At 41.8% G+C, this 21,231-nt stretch overlaps 1 protein-coding gene across 3 annotated transcripts in view; it reads right to left on the reverse strand.

The window, feature by feature from the left end:
- Nucleotides 1-8,305, reverse strand: part of LOC127367192 (RNA-binding motif, single-stranded-interacting protein 3) — a 110,729-nt gene extending 102,424 nt beyond the window's left edge. For 2 of the 3 annotated variants that reach the window (XM_051406854.1, XM_051406853.1), the window contains exon 1: nucleotides 6,857-8,305. In XM_051406854.1, coding sequence (XP_051262814.1) covers nucleotides 6,857-6,931 — 75 coding nt within the window. In that variant the 5' untranslated portion in view covers nucleotides 6,932-8,305. The remainder of the gene's footprint in view (nucleotides 1-6,856) is intronic. The other variant, XM_051406852.1, reaches the window with a different exon arrangement.
- Nucleotides 8,306-21,231: the final 12,926 nt, after the last annotated feature.

The raw sequence follows: 21,231 nt of genomic DNA on the forward strand, positions 1-21,231 counted from the left end.
GTTGGCCAAATGTCAAACATCAAAACTCTTACTGAACTTGACAGGGAACTTCTGGATCACAAGATAAACAATTATACAACCACACACAGTCTAACTGTATACAAGTACTGCTTAATGCTTAATGCTGGGCTGGGTGCACAAAAACAGTGATTCACCTCTAACACCATGTACTTGCATATCAAGTACATGTACTGAAATATCAACATTTTCAACACTGTATTCATCTTTCTGTTCTGCTAATGAATGGATGCGAGGTGTCAGAACATTCATGATTTACATAGATGATGGCCACAGTCCATATAATGCAGAGATACAGGCATTTGTAAAACCTGGACATAATCTCCTATCTACGTACAGAAACTAGATCAGCTTCATGGCCGGGGGGCATACCCTCTGCACTGAATTACACATTGACACACACCTAAAATAGCTAACAGCTAGAGGTTGTGCTCTTTGTCTCCCCCTTTTCATCCAACCATTAAAGTCTTTGTCAGGCACTTAGCCGGCGCACCGATGGCCAAAGCTGCACATCTCAAGAGTTGTTTTATCAGTGCGAGTAATTTTTTAAGCCCTCTGTACTTCACTTGCTTCCTGTTAGTAAATTTAGCTCTGAACATGATTTGCCAAAACATCTGCATACTAACTGGAATTATGTTTGCTGCCAGACAATATTAGATCATTGGGCATTTTATCAGGAAGTGCTTGGGACTACTGGAGCCCTCAGCAATTTCTGTGGTGTAACTGTTTGAGGTAGAGGGCTCTGACAGGAGCTTTTAAGAGGCAGAGAATCCATTAGACAAGGGTCGCTACAAAGTGGCCAACTATTAAAAATGCAGCAGCACCATCATTCCCTGACCCAGCCTACAACTTCTGTCTCCTTCACTGCATCACTCTTTATTTCCCCTTGGATCTCTATCTCTCTCCTTTTTCTTCTTTAGAATTCTTTTTGCTGCCACCATCTGTTCCTCTTTTTGATATATCTCACTGTGCTCTCCTTCACATCCCTTTTTCTCCTCTATCCTCGTTCTCTCTCTCCCTCCTCCGCATATTTTCTATTACAAAACTGGCAGGGGTGAGCCTCTCTCACCCCTCTGTGCATGCGCTGACCCGCTGAAGCTCTTTCACTCCTATTCAACATAGCGAAGCAGGCACTGGTCAGCGTCCGCTACTGTACAGGGACAAGAATAGAACAGCACACGGAGAATAATAAATGGACATATATGGGTGGTTAGGAGAGTCCCTTTTAAGCAGTAAAAACTACCCAGGCCCGGCAAACTGAACAGATGGTAGGAGAGAGAAAGTGAGAGAGCCCAGAACACAGTGGGAGAGAGGCAGGCAATGAGAGAGAGAGAAAAAGCAAAGTAAGGAGGGAGTGAGAGTGTTGGTAGGGCATTAAAAGGAGGCAACGTAAGGCTATGCTCTATTCTCTACATTTGCATCTGATGATAACAGGGGAGAGCTAAGATCCAAACAGAATAGCTGGGTCTTAAACAACAGGCAAATGATAATATTGTCGGTTGTATTACTACAAGGCAGGCAGATGTGCGAGGAGAAACAAGGCATGAGCAGAATGCATGTTGTGCTATAAACGCTATATCCTCTGTTTACCTTGCATGCTACACACAATTCAGTATTTGTATGAGTGAGTGAGTGTGTGTGTGTGTGTGTGTGTGTGTGTGTGTGTGTGTGTGTGTGTGTGATGCATAATTTATGGTCACTGTTTCTGCGAAGGCAAAATACTTTATGTTTGACAAGAAGAGGAACACAAGCTTGGAAGGAAACAAGGGAGGAAGGAAGGAAGTGATAGGAAAGGGAGGACAGAAATGCTCAGTGTATAAGTTTAGCTTTTTTTTTTTCTTGGGTTTACTCTTTGTGTTTACACATGCGTATCTCCATGCTGTGTGTGTGTCCCCCTATTTCCCTCCTGCCTTTATGATGTTTACTTATCACAGCTAAGCCAACCACTGACCACATTTATCTAGTGCATAATAGAGAGTAATTGAATGTGAAAAGCTCATTTTTGAAGGGATGGAATATTCCATTTAGATGTCCAGGCGTGTCCGCATGTGTCATTACTTTGATATCAGCTGAATGCTGTTTCTCATTACCCTAATTAAAGCTTCTTGTGTGCCACTGAGCATATTAGCACACTGATCTGCAGCAAACTAATGATCGGCTGGTTGATAATGTGACTTTTTTTCCCCCTTTAAGCTTCTCTCTTATCTTGCTCTTGACGATTATCATCAAAGATTCACATCCTCAGTCAATCATCATCAGAGGCTAAAAAGATTTAAAAAAAAACTTAAATAGCTCTACTACATTCAGACACATCTCCATGCATGCACGTACAGATGAAAGTTCATATATAGGCAAGTTTATAGATATGTAAAATCTTGTTTGAGATAAGATAAATTAAGGCATAGGGGTAGAGATGGAGGTACCACAAGAGTGATAACTAGAAGATAAGGAAGAGTGTCTGACTCGATCATATATGTAGTTTTATGGTGGGAAACAACAAATGCATGTAATGAGGGCGCAGCAAGAGGCATTTGCCTTGTCAAAACCATGTCATGAATGCCACTTTTCCACTTCTAAGAAAAGCAACATGTCAGATTTTGTTGTTATAGCTGTGAAATTTGCTTTGATGACACACTTCACCCCGACCACATGAAAATACTCAAAAAGTCAAAGAAACAATCACAAGCTAATTTGTTTTGCAGTTTCATTTGCTCCAATTAGAGATTTCACAGACTGGATTTCCTGCTAAATGTAAAAATAATGCTTTCTAAATGATTACCAAATCATGCACTCTAAGCAACAGAATGGGCATCAACAATACTATAACTGAAACTAGCTCACACAGGCATTTAAGAAAATTCCAAGCATTGGATTGTACTTAAGAATGATAGATTTGAGCTATAGCTTGTCCCTCCAGCTATACACCCTCTGGCTGAATTTTAACAAATCACATAGAGCATGCAACAATGCAGCTGCTTCTGCATTAACCCTCCCCCTGATCCCCTGCAACCCTCTTACAGACGTGATTGAGTGCCACAAGAGGGCATGCTGTCCCTCCCTACCCCCTACTAATGTACACTAACTGTACCTATAGCCCATTACGGAGGCAGAGCAAGAGCCATTCTCTGTTTAATAGCCGCACATTTACACACACTCTGTCATCTGGCTGAGCATTGTTAGTTTAAGCTAGTCATTTCATAACTGCCTTTGTGTGAAGATGGTGCATGCGTGTGTGCTTGTGTGAGTGTGTGTGTCTGTTTAAAGATTGCTATTGTAAGGCAGGAAAGGCAGGGCACATACACACACATGATTGATTTCCACAAGAGGGGAGCCTCTACTCTCTGGAATCAAGATTAATAAGAGGTCATTTACATCTCCAATCAGATCAGTTAGAGAGAGAGAGAGAAAGAGAGAGAGAGAGAGAGAAAGCGAGAGAGAGCGAGAGAGAGAGAGAGAGAAAGCTAAAACAAACCACATAATAAATACAACTGGTAAATCTTTGTCTGCTCTTGCCCATTGTACACAAAGAGCCTGAAAACCACCTGCACAACATCTACACACACCCATACGCACACACACACTTCTCATATTTGAAGTCAGAGAGCAGCACAGGCCAATCAAACACTAGGCTGTTGTCAAGGTCCATATAGATGTCTAACTGAGCTATTCTTTGGGGCCTCTGACACACACACACACACACACACACACACACACACACACACACACACACACACACACACACACACACACACACACACACACACACACACACACACACACACACACACACACACACACACAACTGTTCTTCTGGGACCCGGAGAGCTCTAATGACAGCAAGCTGCACTGAGATGGGGTCAGGCAAGGGAGTCACTGTTCAGAGGCCACACACACGCAGACACACACTCACATTACCACAGGATGCCCCTCCACACACAAAAGTGTGCAAATATATTCAGTCCACGCTCACACGCAATGACTGACAAAGTTACACGCTCATGTACAGTCACGGATCCAAAGTCGACATACAGATGCAGGTTTTATTATGGATGTATATGCGAACACACACACACACACACACACACACACACACACACACACACACACACACACACACATACACATACACACACCAGGCACAGCCCGGGAGGGAACACTGGGGAAGGTAGGATCCAATTTGATTTGACCTTGACAGCAGAGAGAGGGAGGGAGGGCTGGTGGGAGGGAGGGATGGATGGAGTGTAAGGAATGAAGTGATGGTCTGGGCCAGATGCCTGTTGCAGATACTTGAGAGAAATTAGATGACCTTGAACTGATAGAGATAAATCATAGAACAAGAGATAGCAGTCTGACATGGTGACATGTGCGCATATAAAATGGTGTGACAGACGTGCATCAAATGTTGAAGTTAATCTAACATACATGTTCATACGGCATAATATCCTGTGTAATGGACCTACAAATCACACAATTTTATTGGATGCTCTTGGATATCACTGACAGGGCTGATTAGAAATGCTGCTTCTTTCTTTCTGCTGGAAAATTGAATAAGATTCGATTTTAAGTTCATTATAAATCTGACGCAATGGCAACATTTCGTTTTAGAAGTTTAAATATGCCGTATTAATGCAGCCACAAAACTAATGATAAAAATGCTGTCTAAAACACTGGCTGTCAAAGTTTTTCTAAGCATGATTTGTTAAAAAAAATTATTTATCAAGAAAATGAATTCTGGTTTTGTAATTTTAATTAATTCTGTTCAGCAAAGAAAATATATTAAACAAACAAAAAAAAATCACATTTGCCAAGAGACAATTACCATATGTATCATTGAAGTTTTGTTTTTTTCATTAAAGGGAAATTTAGAAACAACATTATATTATCCACTAGCGGACATGAATTTACTCCTCCAGATTAGCAAACAAAAAGGCGTGCTCATCATTGGAGATGCTGCTTATGCGCATTAACAAACAGTTTCCAGACTCTGTTTGTTCATCTTGAGCACATTCTTAAAATTATCAGACAGCTCCCATCCCAGATGTGAATGTGTGCAGCGCCGAGATCAGCAGATAAATCAGTAATGTCGGCCAGCTACAAATACCATTGCAATTGCATCCCAGAGTTAATTGGAAATATTAATTTTATTTTCTGGATTAAAGCTGAAGAGCTGCTACAGTAGATGTGTTTAAGCCAATGAACACAACTTTAGTCAGCGTGCACTTGAATGAGCTGAATCAGTGAGACTTAAATTTGACTGAACTGAAAAGATCTTCTCATCAAAAACTTTTATTAGATTTAACAGTATAATTATGTCAAAACTACAGCTTGCCTATCACTATAGCTTTCATCTTTAAAGTAATTGTCGTCCACAGTAACAGCTTCTTTCAACACGACAGATTTGAGATTGTACCAGTTGTGATTGCAAGAGATATTTATACTTTAACAGTTTGTCATCTTATAAAAAAATATTTAAGTGTTGAGGTGCAGTGCTATTTGGGTGCTCTCAGGTATATCTTGTGTGCAATAGCAGCTGTCAAAAGAAGATACATTTAAATATCAGATTGGAAATTGGCCAAATGCGCCATATTAAATTATTTTGATTGGAAGGTAGGGAAAGAAACCGTATATAGGACTCCACATTGTGTTGACATTTGTCTGCAAAAGCATAATGCAGCCGCAGCTTGCAGGTTCAAGGTTCAACATATTTTTAACAGTGGAGCAATCTTACCTGTTCTTCCCACACCGTGTCCACCCAATAGCATGATCTCTCTATTCTCATAGCAGCCCTCTCCTACACTTTTATCTTTGCTTCTGTCTCCATCTCTCTTGCCTACTGACATGTACAGATTTACTAAATATTGCAGCAAACCTGCCAACTCCTCACACTTACTATCATACTAAAGAAAAAAACAAATGAATCACAGCAGACAAAGGGAATGGCGGGCTGGGTGATATGATGCAGGAGCAATCGATCAGGCCTCAGCAATCCATTTTCCTCTTCTTGGTGGTAAAAGACTCAAGAGTGGGAAATATTTTGTGTGTGTGGATCTGTCTATGCATGCCATGCGCTGCTAAGAGAAGTGGAACAAAACTGACAGAACAAAGAAAAAGACTGAGCTGAGTTTTCTGTACTCCTGGTAATCGGAGTAAGTAAATCAGGTTCCATCCATCACGTCTACAGCATGCAATCTTAGGTGAGTATGGGTTGTGGATGGCCAGTGAAGGGAGGGGTAGAGGGGTGGGGGTGGGGTGGTGGGGGGGTTGACTGACTGAGAGGGGGCGGGACGAGTGCGAGAGGGACAAAGTAGGAGAGAAAACAAGGGCTGAGGGAAGGGTGGGCCTCATGCCCTGAACTTGAACTTGGAGCTGGTGGGTCGGAGAGGGGAGGATGGGGTCAAGCGCTCAGTGTGGATGGAAAAGGAAAAACCCAGCTGAGTGACACCAATATCACCTTCCTCAGAGACAGATGGGGGAGAGGGGACATGGTGCCATTTAGCAAGCTGTCTTGCGAGGCAATTCCGGCATCTATCTCGGTGCTTGCTCAAGCAGTTCCACCATAGGACTGAAAGTGAGTAAATTATGGTCTTCTCCTTGCTTATCAACACACAATCTGACTCTTTTTCTAAGATTAGACCCCTTTTAGGGTCCTGGTCCATAGATTGAGGAACATGACACAAGTTTTAAAGAGACAATAGATACAGATATAGAGTTAATTAAAAGGAGGATGACTTTGAGACAGTTACAAGCTGAAAAACTGATGTGTTTTTGCGACACACAAACACGTTTATTCTCTTTGAGTTGGAGGAGTAAAATAGGTCAACCTCGCTGACCATCCTACCTTGGTCTGGAGATAGTGGGGGTAGTAGTAGGTATAGTGGGGGTACATTGGCTGCTGCTCCAAACGTTTTCCCATGTAGCTGGAATCCAATTTAAGGTCCTGGAGGCTGGAGATAGAAGCTCGCAGGTGGGGTACGTTCACTCCGAGGGGCTGGCCTGGATCCTTCAGACGACTGTTTCCAAGAGGTGAGGATGCAGAGGGAGAACGCGCTCCACTTACTGAGGTGTGTGTCTGATAAACTCACACAGCGGAAGGGATGGATAGAAGGACAGATAGTACTTGGGATTATAGTCTGTCTACTTGTCTGGGAGCTCACAGGGAACCTCACAAAACCATTCCTCCCGTGGGTCTAGAAAGAGAGACAGAGAGAATCCGGAGTGGCAGCAAACAAGGGGCTGGGGGAGAAGGAGGTGGAGGGTGAGGAAAGGAAGATATGAAAGGATAGTAGGAGGCAATACGGGAAACAATAGGGGGGATTGAAGAGCAGGACAGAGGAGAGAGGTTAAAAGGAGAGGGAAGAAGAAGAGGATGAGGAGGAGGAGGAGGAGGAGGAGGAGGAGGAGGAGGAGGAGGTGGAGAGAGGAATGGATGGGATCCGGTTGCCGGTTCCTTGCACTCTCCGCTCTAAAAATCCGACTCACTCTTTTTCTTCTCTGCTGCCCTGAACATGCCCCTCAATTTGCTTTCCGGCGTCTCTTACTCTTGTCTCTCCCCGTCTCTTTCTCTCTTCCTGTGTATCCGTTTCCCTGTCTCGTTCTTCCTCCCTCTCACACACACACCAGACGAGACCCTGATCCCACCGGGAGCTTGGCTGTATCCCGGAGAACACACGCTGTCCTCTTCTCTATCCTCACAAGACAGTTAAATCAGCGATGAACTCACAAATGGATGTGGAGCTGGAGAGGAGGAGGAGGAGGAGGAGGAGGAGGAGGAGAAGAGAGGGTGGTCTGGAGCTGAAGCTGTGACTGCCTTTTTTTCTCACTCTCTCTCTCACTCCCTCCCTCTTTTGTTAAGCTCCGGGGATAGATAGGTAGATATCGCTGGAGCCCGGCGTGTAGGATGAGCAAAAGAGAAAAAAGCCTCAGTAAAAACTCCTCTCGTTCAGGAAGAAGCAGATAGCCTTATCCAGACGCGCACTCACACAGAGGAAAATCCCTTCTGATCCACAAGGTGCCTCCTCCAACTCTCTTCTCTTTTCTTCTCTTCCCCTCTGCAATCCCCCTCTTTCTTCTCAAGCTTTCTCCCTGACGGCTTGCTTCCCACTGCGCCTGGCAGCCGTCGGTGTGTGTGTGTGTGTGTGTGTGTGTGTGTGTGTGTGTGGTGGTGGCGGCGGCGGCGGCAGCGGTGGTGGTGGTGGTGTGTGCGTGTGGTATGTGTGTGACTGTGCATGTAACTGAGAGGGGAGTGTGTTTGTGTGGCTGTTGCCGTCTGCTCCACTCTGCGTGCTGAGGCAGAGAGGGGCTCGGCTTCAGCGCAGCTACGCTCCTCCCTCCCTTTCTCTCTCTTCTTCTCTCTGTCTGTGTCTCTCTCCCTCTGTGTTTTTCATGGAACTATAGAACAGTGGGAGTGGCTGGTCCTGCCCTCGCTCAAGCCCCAGGGTGTGTGTGTGTGTGTGTGTGTGTGTGTGTGTGTGTGTGTGTGTGTGTGTGTGTGTGTGCGCGTGTGTGTGTGAGCACACTTAATAGAATCTGAAAGAAAAAGAGAGAGACAGAGATGGGCAGGCAGAAAGGCGGAGCTGGGGAGGGAGTATGAAGAGCAGGAGCTGGGGTAAAGAGTGAGAAGAGGATACACAAGAAACAGAGAGGCCCCCCTACTGGCACTCTATAGGTGCAGCAATGGCACATTTTCCATAATAACAGCCATCTTTGGATTCCTTAAACTGTGAAACATAAGTCATATTTTTAAATGTTATACTCGCTAGTAAATCCTGTTTTGTATTGTACAGCATCTCACAATCGGCTGGCATAACACAACATACACACGTACAAATACATGCATGCACACAGGCTTGAATGACCCTCCAAATTGTGCGCCTGAATGCCTCAGTGCACACAGAGATGCTGCATTCACATATGCCCAGTGAAGGGCCCAACATAGAGTGTGTATGTAGTTCAACGGTTGTGTGGCACAGTGACCCACTGACACAGTGCTGCCTGTTATGTGATGTAACCAGGTTTAAGTAGTGCTCTTACATAAGCACAGTGAGCCATGCATGAAAAGACTGCTCTGCCCTCTGACTGCAGCTGTGTGTGTGAAAGAGACAAGGGTTGGCAGACAATGCAAGTTCACTGCAGTGGAAAAAGGGGCACAAGAACAGAATGCAAACACAAAACCCTCCTCTAAGATAAGGGCTTTATTTCTTGTGGGCAATTAAACTACTTTACAGACTGTGCTGCAAAAACACATCACTTTCTTTGTGCTATTGTGTGCCCGTCTGAGGGTTTTTGTCTCTATGCCCATGTGTCTGTCGGTATTTCTGCAGCACTCTCCTGTCAGCTTATACAATACAGAATAATTATATGTTTGGCTCAGAGATCCACTCAAAACAAATGATCTTCTAGTGCAGCATATAGAAGGCGGTTGTGAAAAATTAAAACACAACCAGCACAGAGTTAGGTCAGGTACCCACAACACATTGTTTTATCAAGACATTTAAAATTTCTCAAAAGTGATTCTGACATCTGACAATTTGTTTTTTTTTTTTTTTTGACCACTCACCAACAAAAATATTAAACCTGTTCTAGATTGGCACGTGCCAGACAAGATAAGAAGAAATGACAGCAAATAAATTGGCACCAGCCCACTCACAACATACTAACCAGTGTAAAGTATGCATAAACGCCCTGGGGGGCGAGCAAAAATGTGACTCTAGATGTGATAAGTGTGTAAACATTGTGTTACAGTTTTCAGTTTACAACTGTGGAATTACAGGGGTGTCACTATAGCTTGCGAGTGGCTTAATCAGGTTTCCTAACTCATCAATAGAATGTTTACTTGATTCTCGTCTTGTCTTACCTCAGCACTGGTGTGTGAAACAGCTGAGTTATACCCTCAAACACAATGCGGCATCAGCCTGCACTCAGCTCTGCAAATCACTTCTATTTTCATTTTTCATCTGTATCGCCTTGTTAACCATGTGACAAATTGGGTTTATTTATTCCATGGACTGAAACAAGTGTGTCTTCAGGACTGCATCACATTACATGCTGTAATTTGTATACAGTTATCATTTCTAGCTATGCATTGCACTAATCAGATATTGTGTTTTTCTAATCCCCTGGTTCTTAAACTATGGTAGGTGTACAGATGCAGCTGCCTCTAGTCGTATGTAGAGGAAGCTCTGAAATATTCTTTTAATTAAATGAATCAATTTAGAAACATATATTATATTAAAATGTATGTGTTTATCAAAAGGCATTAACTATGCGATCGCTGAAATGTAATTTAAAATAAGCTTTGGATTTCGTGCAATATTTTGTTTCAATATCAGCCTGCTACGTAGTCACGTTCATGCATGTAGCGCATGCATGCATCCATGATTAGTAACGAGCTAAAATGACAAGATAGTGAGTGGAGGTAAAATAAATCATTCGAAAACACTGCAATCGTGGCTTCAAAGCGAACTATTGGAAAGAGAAGTGTGGACCAGGAGGGAGTACCCCTTTTCCACCAAATTAGCTCTGGTTCTTGAACCGGTTCCATTCAGGATTCAACAACAGTCAACAATAAATCATCTTGTTAGGAATAAACCTGCCCCCTGAGTTAACTGTTTGTAGCTGAAGGTCAGCCAACGCTACTGTACTTTAACATTGGCCATAATGGTGGTACTTGGAGAGTATTATTTTCTGAGTTGGAACGCGGTGTAAACAGTAGAAAAACTGCTCTAATTTATTTTTGTTTTTGACAAAACAGTTGCTGCAGTTGAACCTTGAATTTTGTTGATACAGTGCCAGCAGCTTTCACATACTACATCTGAAGAGCCTTGTGATAACACGTTTTATGATTGTAATTATCAGTAACAACAGTGGCAGACATTCTTTGCCACCCAAAAGAGTACAGGCAGGAAGGTAGTCATCAGGTAAATAGCTGCTCAGCCTACAGAAACTTGTTGCAAAACCACTTTATGAGTCTACAGTATTGTAATGACACAAAGAAAGATCACTAGACAGTTGTGTGCCTACGAAGAAAAATGTTATGCAAACATTGCTGTAGAGCAGGGGTGGTGGAACGATCAATAGATGAATAGAAGAATCAATAAGATCGTAACAGTTAATTTTCAAAGATACCCCATATTTCATTCATAGGAACAGTTCCTATAGTAAGATGTGATTCTGTACATTCTCTTTAGGCTACCACTCAGTGAATTAACTTATTAACATATTTTTTAACCAAGTCATGATCTAGACTGTTCTGTATTCCTACTGCATGAGCTCATCTTGCAGTAACTCCAACCTGAACTTCACAGTGAAATATGTAAGCATGTTATAGAGCCACTGCAAGCAAATGCAGGCCTTATTGATTATATTGCACTTGTAGTTAAGGGGCGTGTATTCCTGAATCTTTGCAGTCAGAAGGGTTATACACATACAGAGCTAAGCACTTTGATGGAGGAAGGTTATACATTCATTCAACGGTGCAATATGTCGAATGCCAAATGACAGAGGGATACAGGGAGATCAGGTGTGTGTGTGTGTGTGTGTGTGTGAGTGTGTGTGCGCGCACTATATATGAGTAGCACACAAGCCAAAGTTTTCATGAAAAATTAAGATTCTGCTGACACCGCAGTTTGGGAAAACAAAGAAAGAGAATTGATTCTTCCAACTGCACAGTACAGTCCTATTATGCGGGGCACAATCTTTACATCTCACTCCATACTCTGCAGCCATAATAAAGCTTCATAATTACCTTGTCTAGTGACAAGACAGCTATAATGGTGGTGGTAAATACACATACTAGTTAATTGAATTCATTTTTATATTAAACAGACTTCTATTATGTCTTCAAGTCAAGCTAATTGCCTACTTGTTTCCTTGGACGTAATATGTATCTGCTGCATCTGCATTTCTTTGCAAAAAGGACCTTCTTCTAAGGAGGGACACTACTTTCCATGTCCAACGTTTGAGAAATACCAGACAAAAACTGACAGCTGTTGCAAAATATCAAAGTGTTTTCATTGACACTGTGTGTTCTTAAAGCCCCCGGTCATCAAAGCAGTTTTCAAATGGAGCAGGAAAGGCCATGCTGTGAGTCAGGGATATGTTCCTCTCATCGCTGACCACCAGATGTATAACAAACACTGAGCCAGAAAAAAAGAGAAGTCAAAGCCTCACATCTTAGCTCAGATACAGCTGGGAAAACAGAAGAGGTCATGATGACGATAGTCCTATTTTACAGAAGCTGCTCTGGTCGGTTTTTAAGGAAAACACTGGCCGGGATATCATCACACATACACACACACGCTGTGGTATTTGCACACAGCAGATTTACAGTGGTAAATGGACTATTACATCCAATTGCCACACACAGCATGAGCAAATTTGCCTCTTTACAAGTCTCCTGAGATACAGCCACGGAGACTGCAGAGAATGTAAAATAAACTGTTTTTGGTTTCTTTGATCCAGGAAATCGAATAAGAAGAATTCAGGTTCAAACACATTAAGAAAATAGAAGCACTATCTTTGGTAATTTAGCGTTAAGAGTATGTTAACATCTATATCACATCCAAGCTACAGGCTTCAACTGCATTCATATGGTCAGTATGCTGCAGAATATCGTTGCAGTGAAAGTGTTTGGAAACATGTTCCTGAATCTGGGCATCTGGAGCTCAGGTAGTGGAGCTGGTTAACCTCTAATTGTAAGGTTGGTGGTTTGCCTGGCTCCTCATGTTCACATGTAAAACTGTCCTTGATTCCCAAATTGCTCCCAATGTGTGTAATGTGGTGGAAAATATGCAAAACACTCAAAAGTCAAAAGTCTCTCACAGATGAATCTATTGTAATATTTCTATTGTAATATAGTCCAACATTTCTACAGATTGTCAGACTGACAATGAACTGAAGTTATTCATTCCAGAGGAAAGTAAAAGACAGACAATATCTGACTAATGCACCCTTTTGATGTCAAATGACTCTCAAAGGACCAATATTATCACGTAACCATCGAGGAAGGTAATCACAAAAGAGGCGCATAACACAACTGTCCTTAGAAAAATTCCCATCACAGTTTTAACAATAACTTTGAAAACATGTTTTATTTTCTTTAGATATTACTCAATTTCTGACTGTAATAATCTTGTTGTACAAGTAGCTTAAAATATCTGCTGAGCTAATGAGAGTTTACGTAAAGTCACACTGCTTTAAAGTGGTATCAGGTGTGGTATTAGAGTAGTAGTGTACACGGGCACAGCATCAGTTGCTATACCTGATACTGGTACTAGTATTGGCACAACCCAAGTAGATGGATGACAACCATATAGCAACATGCAGGAATGGTTGTCTGTCGGTACCACAGTAACATTTTTAAATATAAACAACAAAACAAAGGAACATTATCAAACCCAAGATAACATTGTGATAACAGCTCATATTAGGAATTAGTCATAAGCTGACAGTAAAAGTGCTTTAACAGATTGGCCTGCTACTTGCCCCCCTCATCCCAGATTATAGCGGTTAGATTTTCTCAGACTTTTTGTCAAACGCGGACAGTCAGAGCAACTGTGCTTGGCAGGAGAGCAGCTGCCACATTTGGATGAAAGATTTTTACTGCATTATTCACTGTAAAGGATGAAGAAGGAATAAACAGAGCATTGCCATCTTGTCACAAGATTCCTGCTCTATGGAGAGATATTTAGAGGTAATTTCACTGGGGCAAAGTCTGGTTTAAACCATAGCACACATATATAAAGCACTGACAATGACAGTCGGCAGTGTCTATATCGAAGCATTTGAAATGGGTTGCAGAGTTCGTAGTGGACACCAACAATAAGTTGAGGGAGGGAAGAGGGAAACATGTTGATGTCTCAGTCAGTGAGACAGAGAAGTTCAATTAAACAACATGAGAAACACATTCTAAACTATCTCCGTAGCCATATAGCCATATGAAAAATCACTTCAAACCAATAACCCCTTGTACAACACTGTACACTTAATTACATGACTCAAAATGGTGACAAATCACCTTAGGCCCTTTGCAAATCCCGCTCCTCCTATCCTTCATTCCAACCTCCCCTCTCCTCTCAACAGCAAGCCACAGCTCACTTTAACACAAATCATCACTTTATTAAAAAAGAAAAAAGAAGAGCACGTTAGTGGATTCATTTGAACAATTATGCAAATCAGACAGGAGATGAAGCTTTTATTAATGTTAGAGAAGTGTTGCATCAGATAGTGCTGAAGTTCATTAAGTTACTCTAGTTGAAGATGAATACACTCTGATTAGTTTGATGTCACTATGGTGTGTATCACATTATCCTCTTGGGCTGCGTCAGCGCAATACTCTCTATGGATCTTTTGCTCAAGCAAAATATGAGGAAGGAGTGATATTTCACAGCTAAAAATGTGCAATTTGGATTAATAACCCAGATGCCTACATTGTTTTTCTTCCCATTATTTAGATTATTCTATTGTTTTCTGGAGGTCTGGGGACTGCTTGCTGCCTTTATGAAAAATATATATGCATCAACCAAAAATATTTCAGACTCCTCAATATTCTTCCATCCCTCTCTTTCAAATCAGGTTCATTGTTGTGGACCTCAAGTCATTCTCCCTGGCTCTCTTCCCCTCTCCATCTCCTTCTCTCTCTTTGCAGGTACGGGGCCTGGGAGGTGGTGGACCGTGACTGACTGACTAGGGCCCATGCTTGCTGTGGCTCCGAGGGGTAATTAATTTCAGCAAACGACCGCCACGTCTGTCGGCTTTTATAAACGAGCGTTTACGCGCTATGGACAATTTAACCACTCCACTGAGCCCGCCTTGACAGAGATGAGTAGAGAGATGTGGGAGAGAGAGAGAGAGAGAGAGAGAGAGAGAGAGAGAGAGAGAGAGAGAGAGAGAGAGGATGGGGACCATGCTGCTAGGTGACTGATGGGAGATTTAATCAATAGAGTAAGCACATTTACTCTCATGATGCTCACCCAACATCCATATTCATGGTGTTAATTCTCTCAACGCCTACGCTGTTGCACACCACAAAAATTATAACGCATGAGGGATTTCAATACATCTCATCAGGCCTCATCAAAGGCCAGCATCATCACTGCTAATTATGTAGCATCATGGGCTAAACATTAGTGTGTTGATCTAGTCAAATGATTTTATTCTAGATCCAAGCTTAATTCAATATCTAAAATAACTACCTTCCATTACCTTCAGGCACATACACCTAAACACAGCATGCAGCAAATCCTGGAAAACGAAGGCTACAACAGTACAAGCTCAGTGAAGTCATAAAATATGAACTATTTGTATTACTGAGAATATTTGGATTGGCTGTGCCTTGACTGTGACACCATGCCTTCTGGTGATTGGTCACTGTACTTGCGTGAGTCCAAACGTTAGATGACATCTCTTGAGGTTCAAGAATAACAGATCAGTCATTCAACACAGATCTTCCCCCATCTGCCCCTGAAAGTATACCCCACCCAAAAACTGGACTCCATAGACTCTAACTTGGAAGGCTGTGTAGATATGTAGGAGTGGTTGCGTTGGATCGTACACAGCAGATTTTACAACCATACAGGAAATTTGCAAAAGAGCAGAATACTGCTCAGAGTGAAGGACCTCTGAAATAAGCCAGAGACACTACCAAATTCTCAGTTTTTGCAGCCAGCAATTAAGGCACGTAATACACTACAGTCCAACTGTACTGTGTGTGCTGCTATTATGTTGAGACAGGTGAAATTAAGAACTGATGTTTTATCATACATTACATCGTATATTGTAAGGCAACCCTCTCCACATTAAAACAACTTGATGTAGTTTTTGTGCCCAGCGTTTTATACTCATCATTACTACACTGTATGAAAAAGGCTGGTCCTCACTAGCAACAAGAGGAGAACTACACACTACACACATGAGGGAACTGGCAAGGTCTACATTCTTCATTAAGCTGTAACACTGTACTGTGCTGAAAGTTTTTTCATTACTGTACCTTTATTCCAAAACTTTCACATTAGAATTTGCTGCACAATCACTCAGCACTTAAATCACTTTGCCCTCTCTTTTGAATCCACACCCTGGCCTAAAAAACTGAGGTCAATAAAACTAAATCAACTGAAGTTTTCTCAGTGTAAGACTGTTATTACAACTCAACAGCATGTAACATTCCCACTTTCTCCCCTCAGAATTTCCAGAGCCCCAAGAAGTGTGGAGCCACACCGCAGTCACTCGGCACTCGGTCAGCAGAGTCCTGTGAAAACCGTTCTGTTTTCCTCAAATACTATCAGGTTGCCAGACTATTAGCGCTGCAGCCCCACTCTGCTTTGTTCCCCCTGCCAAGGCAAGTTACATGGCTCGCCTCAAAGTCAGTGTTTTCACAGCTAGACATACATTACTGTGTGACACCAAGCTCAGGGGCTTATAGATCGGCTGGATTGTATGACAGGAGCCTTTATGGCTTTTGCAGCAATGTATGACAGCAGTCTGCCTGCCTCAATACTTGGCAGGGATAACTGTAGTATACCACAGTGTAGAACAGACTAGTGCGGCCATATGAGGGGCCTGCGGCAGCAAGTGTTTCCATAGCTACAGTGGGCCGAGGGGATTGTTTACTGTCCGAGAATGAGAGACTAAAATGAGTGATTCCCTATGTTTATGCTGAGCAATAATTTCTGCACCAATGTTGTGTGTGTGTGAATATTTATGTGTGTGTGTCCGTCCTAGATGGATCTCTTAATAGGACAGTGAAGGTGCCCAAGAGAATAAGCCACTGCACTGACATTTAATAGCACCCCCTCACACCACATCTCAACTTCCATACACACAAATATGTATACACACTTGCTGTCACACACATGCAAAACCTACACACACACACACACACACACACACACACACACACACACACACACACACACACACACACACACACACACACACACACACACACACACACACACACGGTACGCTTCGCCAAGTCAGTGTAATCAGGGCAGCGTAATGTGTTTACCTCTCTGAGGTACGAGAGTTTGATTAAGGAGCAGCCATCTGGCAGAGGAGAGGAGAGGAGAGGAGAGGAGAGGAGAGGAGAGGAGAGACAAGAAAAGGAGAACAGTAATCTCCACTTTAATAAACAAACTCAAACCTTTCATTGTGATCATTATGCCTGCACTCCCATCAATCAGAAGACTTACAGCTCAACCTCTAGGACAAACTACATCAGACATAAACCCGACCATTAACGGCCGCAACACCTGCCCCACATCACCATCACGCAGACATAAACCATTGGTCAGCTGACATTACCATATTATTAGAGCCAAATGTCATCATTTGGCACTTCTTTTTCTCCAGTCTGCTCTTAATTAGCCAACGGGACAACTATTTAAGGCCTTAATATCAACAAGTCATGATGGGTATTACCGGTCGACCTTTTCTTAGCATAAAGGCAACTACCAACAATGACAGTCAGCTATGATAAAGTAATTTACTGCTCTGCTATGCTGCCAAGAAATCCTCATTGTTCTTCTTGTGTGCGTGCGTGTGTGTAGATAGGTAGGTAGGTTGGTAGGTACAAAAACTAAATATACAGTGGAACAAAGCCAAGACAACAAAAAAACAGTACTCAGTGTAAACAATGAAAAAGATAGCAGTATCTTGCAAGGATATAACCTTCCTCTCCCCCTCCCTGTGGTACCTGACAGGCCTGTAGCTAAGCTCACCCTCAGCCATTACTTCTGCTGTAGCCTTCCTGCTCCATTAAACTCAACAAGCTTAACTCAATGGCCTTCATTCCTCACAGCGACGGCTTCTGCTTCATACCCTGGTGGCTTTTAACAGGAGAAGAGCAATTTGAGTGGGGGGACAGCATCGCCCTTGTTAACACAAAATATGTCATGCATTGCCCTTGTTAACTTTAAAAGAAAAATCTGTGAAAACAATATTTTACCTCCTCTGCTGTCCCCGTTGCTGAATATAAAGATACTGCTCACTGGGGGCCAAGGCAAGGACCTTACAACTGCAGTAAAAAGGAGCCATTAAGTTATACTGTCCTTGTCCTGCTGTGGCGTTTAATCGGCCAGTTTTAATATGCAACAAGGAAAAGACATCCCACTTACAGTCCGGTATCGTGCAGGACTCCATACTGAGTCAGCGATTATTGATCACGGGAGGAAGCGTTTTGGAAAATAATCTGCTTTATGACGATTCCCCCGAGTGTTATTGTTCAGAGGCTCAATCCTTAAACTGAATATGGGACCAACAGGAAGCCCTGCCAGAGAGTCTGCAGCAGGAATATTTCACCCTCAAATTAAATGACAGCATCCTCGTTTCAAAAAGTGGCAACTACTTTGATCATTAAGAATAAGAAGAATCAAGATGTAAAGAAAAACATTTTTTGACAAGGCCAGAGAAAAATAAAGCTCCATTATGAGTAATCAGAGGCTGCTGAAGTTGCTAGGAGAAAATAACCATGCTGAAACAGCCAAAAGAAACAACAGAGATCAGAAGTGATTTGTGCTATGAGGGCAGACAGGTATAATGAAGAGAAAGTCTTTACCTCTCTCAAGTTATAATGTGAGGTGAAATTTGGAGAACGTGTATCTGGGACACATAATAAATATTTCATGGCATATTATGAATAGGTTCTTTGTTTAATTAGACTTGGAGACTTGTCCCCTTCAGCCACTTCTGTCACGTTAGCATGAAAAAATATGATCCTTTCCACTTTAATTATAAAAGTTCTTCAGGCCAATATGCTATGTTATAATTCATCTATCAACTTTTATATAACTATAAGCTATAAAATCTGTCAGGGGGATACACATAATTACTTGATTTAAATTAAAGTTTTTACTCCATTTTCTGTTTTTTTAAACACATTCGAAAGGATATTTAGCACATTTTAAAATGACTGGTAACTGTAGTAGTTGATGATTATAAATCTAATGAAATTTCTAAGTTAATTGCACAGTTGAACTGCAAGCAGGGATTTGACAGTGAAGTAATCCCAAAGTAGCTGAAAACAACTTAATCACATCTAGATTTCTATTAAAGCAGTATCAGAAAAGCTACATTTTTACATTAGCACTTAACATTCCCACTATGTGTGCTCTGAAAGACAATGTTAGGATGATATTTACCTCAATTAAATGTAAGTAAATTAGTGCATCAATCTTTTCTTTTCAAGTTAATTAAATCTGTCTCAAGACTGGCAGCTCATTACATTGGCTGGCCTAGTTGTAAGCACACACACATTTGTACTGTTTTTATATATATGTTGAGAATTGTTTGATCTAAAGCATATGTTTTGTTGGTAAGACCCTGCATCACTGTCAGCCTTAACTACACTAAGAGTTGAGTAGCAGTTCATATTCGTCCTGTTTGATCAGCACTGTAAGCCGAGCTAAATCAGGTGAAAATGCTGTACTGTGTCTGCCATAAGTGCAAACAACCCGACTCCACGCCTTCTGCAGCGGTCTGCATTGGAGCCTTCCCGACCCGGCTGCAATTATCTCAGGAAGGCTTTCACTGTGATGCTGTGGTGAAAAGGAGCTTATGAAACTCTGTGACAGTCATTCAGTTTCTCTGTTTCTCTCTGTCTTGTCGGAGATCTCGTTGCGAAAGCCTGTGGAGCTACAGTGTAACACACCGGGGAGGAAATACTGGACACAGCTCTGATGCCTTTCATCTTCACAGACTGGGAACGGCTTCCTGTTTTTCAATGGACACACTAATTAGCATGAATTCAAACATGCACTTAGCCCAGACAAAGATGTGAACAGATGCATACTAGCACACAAGCGTGCACACACAGATACACGCACGCACACTTGTGTGTATGAATGCGTGCACACACAAGCACACACACGCGCACACACACACCTGCTGCAAATGAAAATACAGTGAAACGGCAGCCCTAATTCATTTTCCACACGCCAGGTCTTTTGTGCACTTTACACCGCAACAGCAGCGGGGGAGGAGGAGGGGGAGGGTGCCCACACTTCTAGCACAGTTTTTACGTAATATTTTCTTTTCTTTGAAGTGGCACGGCTAAATGAGTTTTCAAATCTCCGTAGGTTTCAATACCATAGAGAAATACGACCACAGTTGATAGGCACCACTTACATTCAATTATCTCTGTTCCACACACAGAGCACTAACACAAACTCATGCGCGACAACACACACACACACACACACACACACACACACACACACACACACACACACACACGTGCCTACATACATAGACACATCAGTTATTTCTGTGCAGAAGAAAATTGTGAGTCATTACCAGTCCATTCTGAACACTGAGGCACTGCTTCAGAGCCCTCTATCTAAAACTATGTAGATACAGTGCTCTGCTGCACTTCACATACATCAAGTGAAAAGATACATTGAAATCCTGTGGGGCTGCACTGTAGAAAAGATGATGGAAATGAAATGCTTCATTAAGCAACAGCTATGGCTTTTGTTTTGTCAGACAGCTGATGAATTCAGAAGTTACTTTATGTGTACAGACACACATTGCCTTAGAGCGAGATGCTTTGTGTACAATGTTGTACATTTCTCTTTTTATTATTGGTAGAAGTAAAATCAATTAAACGATTACTCTGAATTAAACAAATTCAGAGAATTGGTTTGTGATTTAATTTGATCCACACTGGTCATTACTGGGCTTGATATGCAGCTAAATAACGTTGCTAAGTATACTTATCCTTTAATAAGAGATAAGAGAAAAATTTACATTATACTTATATCAACATGTTTTTTAGGGTATTATACTAGTGTATTATTACATAAAGAAATGATAAGGGTACCCCTAATGCCAATTAGTGTATCATCCCTTTAATTTTCATCAAATGGACTGAGCTATTACATACAGACATATACATTTTGATCTTCAAGACGTGCTGAGTTATAACATTAAAATGAATAATGAGAAAAGGCAATATTTTGTGAAATAATAACACAATATGTATAATAATCTAATCTCACTAATAATCTAAGGTGTTACAAGATCATATTTATTTACCAGTTAAGTCACATGAGTGTAATTTCAAGGTTATGTCATTTGGACCAATTATTTCCTGAGCTGCACCAGCTCTTTGAGTCAATTTTACGACCACTTTTGATACTCAAAAAACCCTAACCCTAACCCTATGGATAGCAAAATGAACACAGTTTGTGTTATATCACAAACTTCACTGGTGTTTAGAAT

Source organism: Dicentrarchus labrax, unplaced genomic scaffold, assembly GCF_905237075.1.
Source record: "Dicentrarchus labrax unplaced genomic scaffold, dlabrax2021, whole genome shotgun sequence".
Classification (NCBI taxonomy): Eukaryota; Metazoa; Chordata; class Actinopteri; family Moronidae; genus Dicentrarchus; species Dicentrarchus labrax.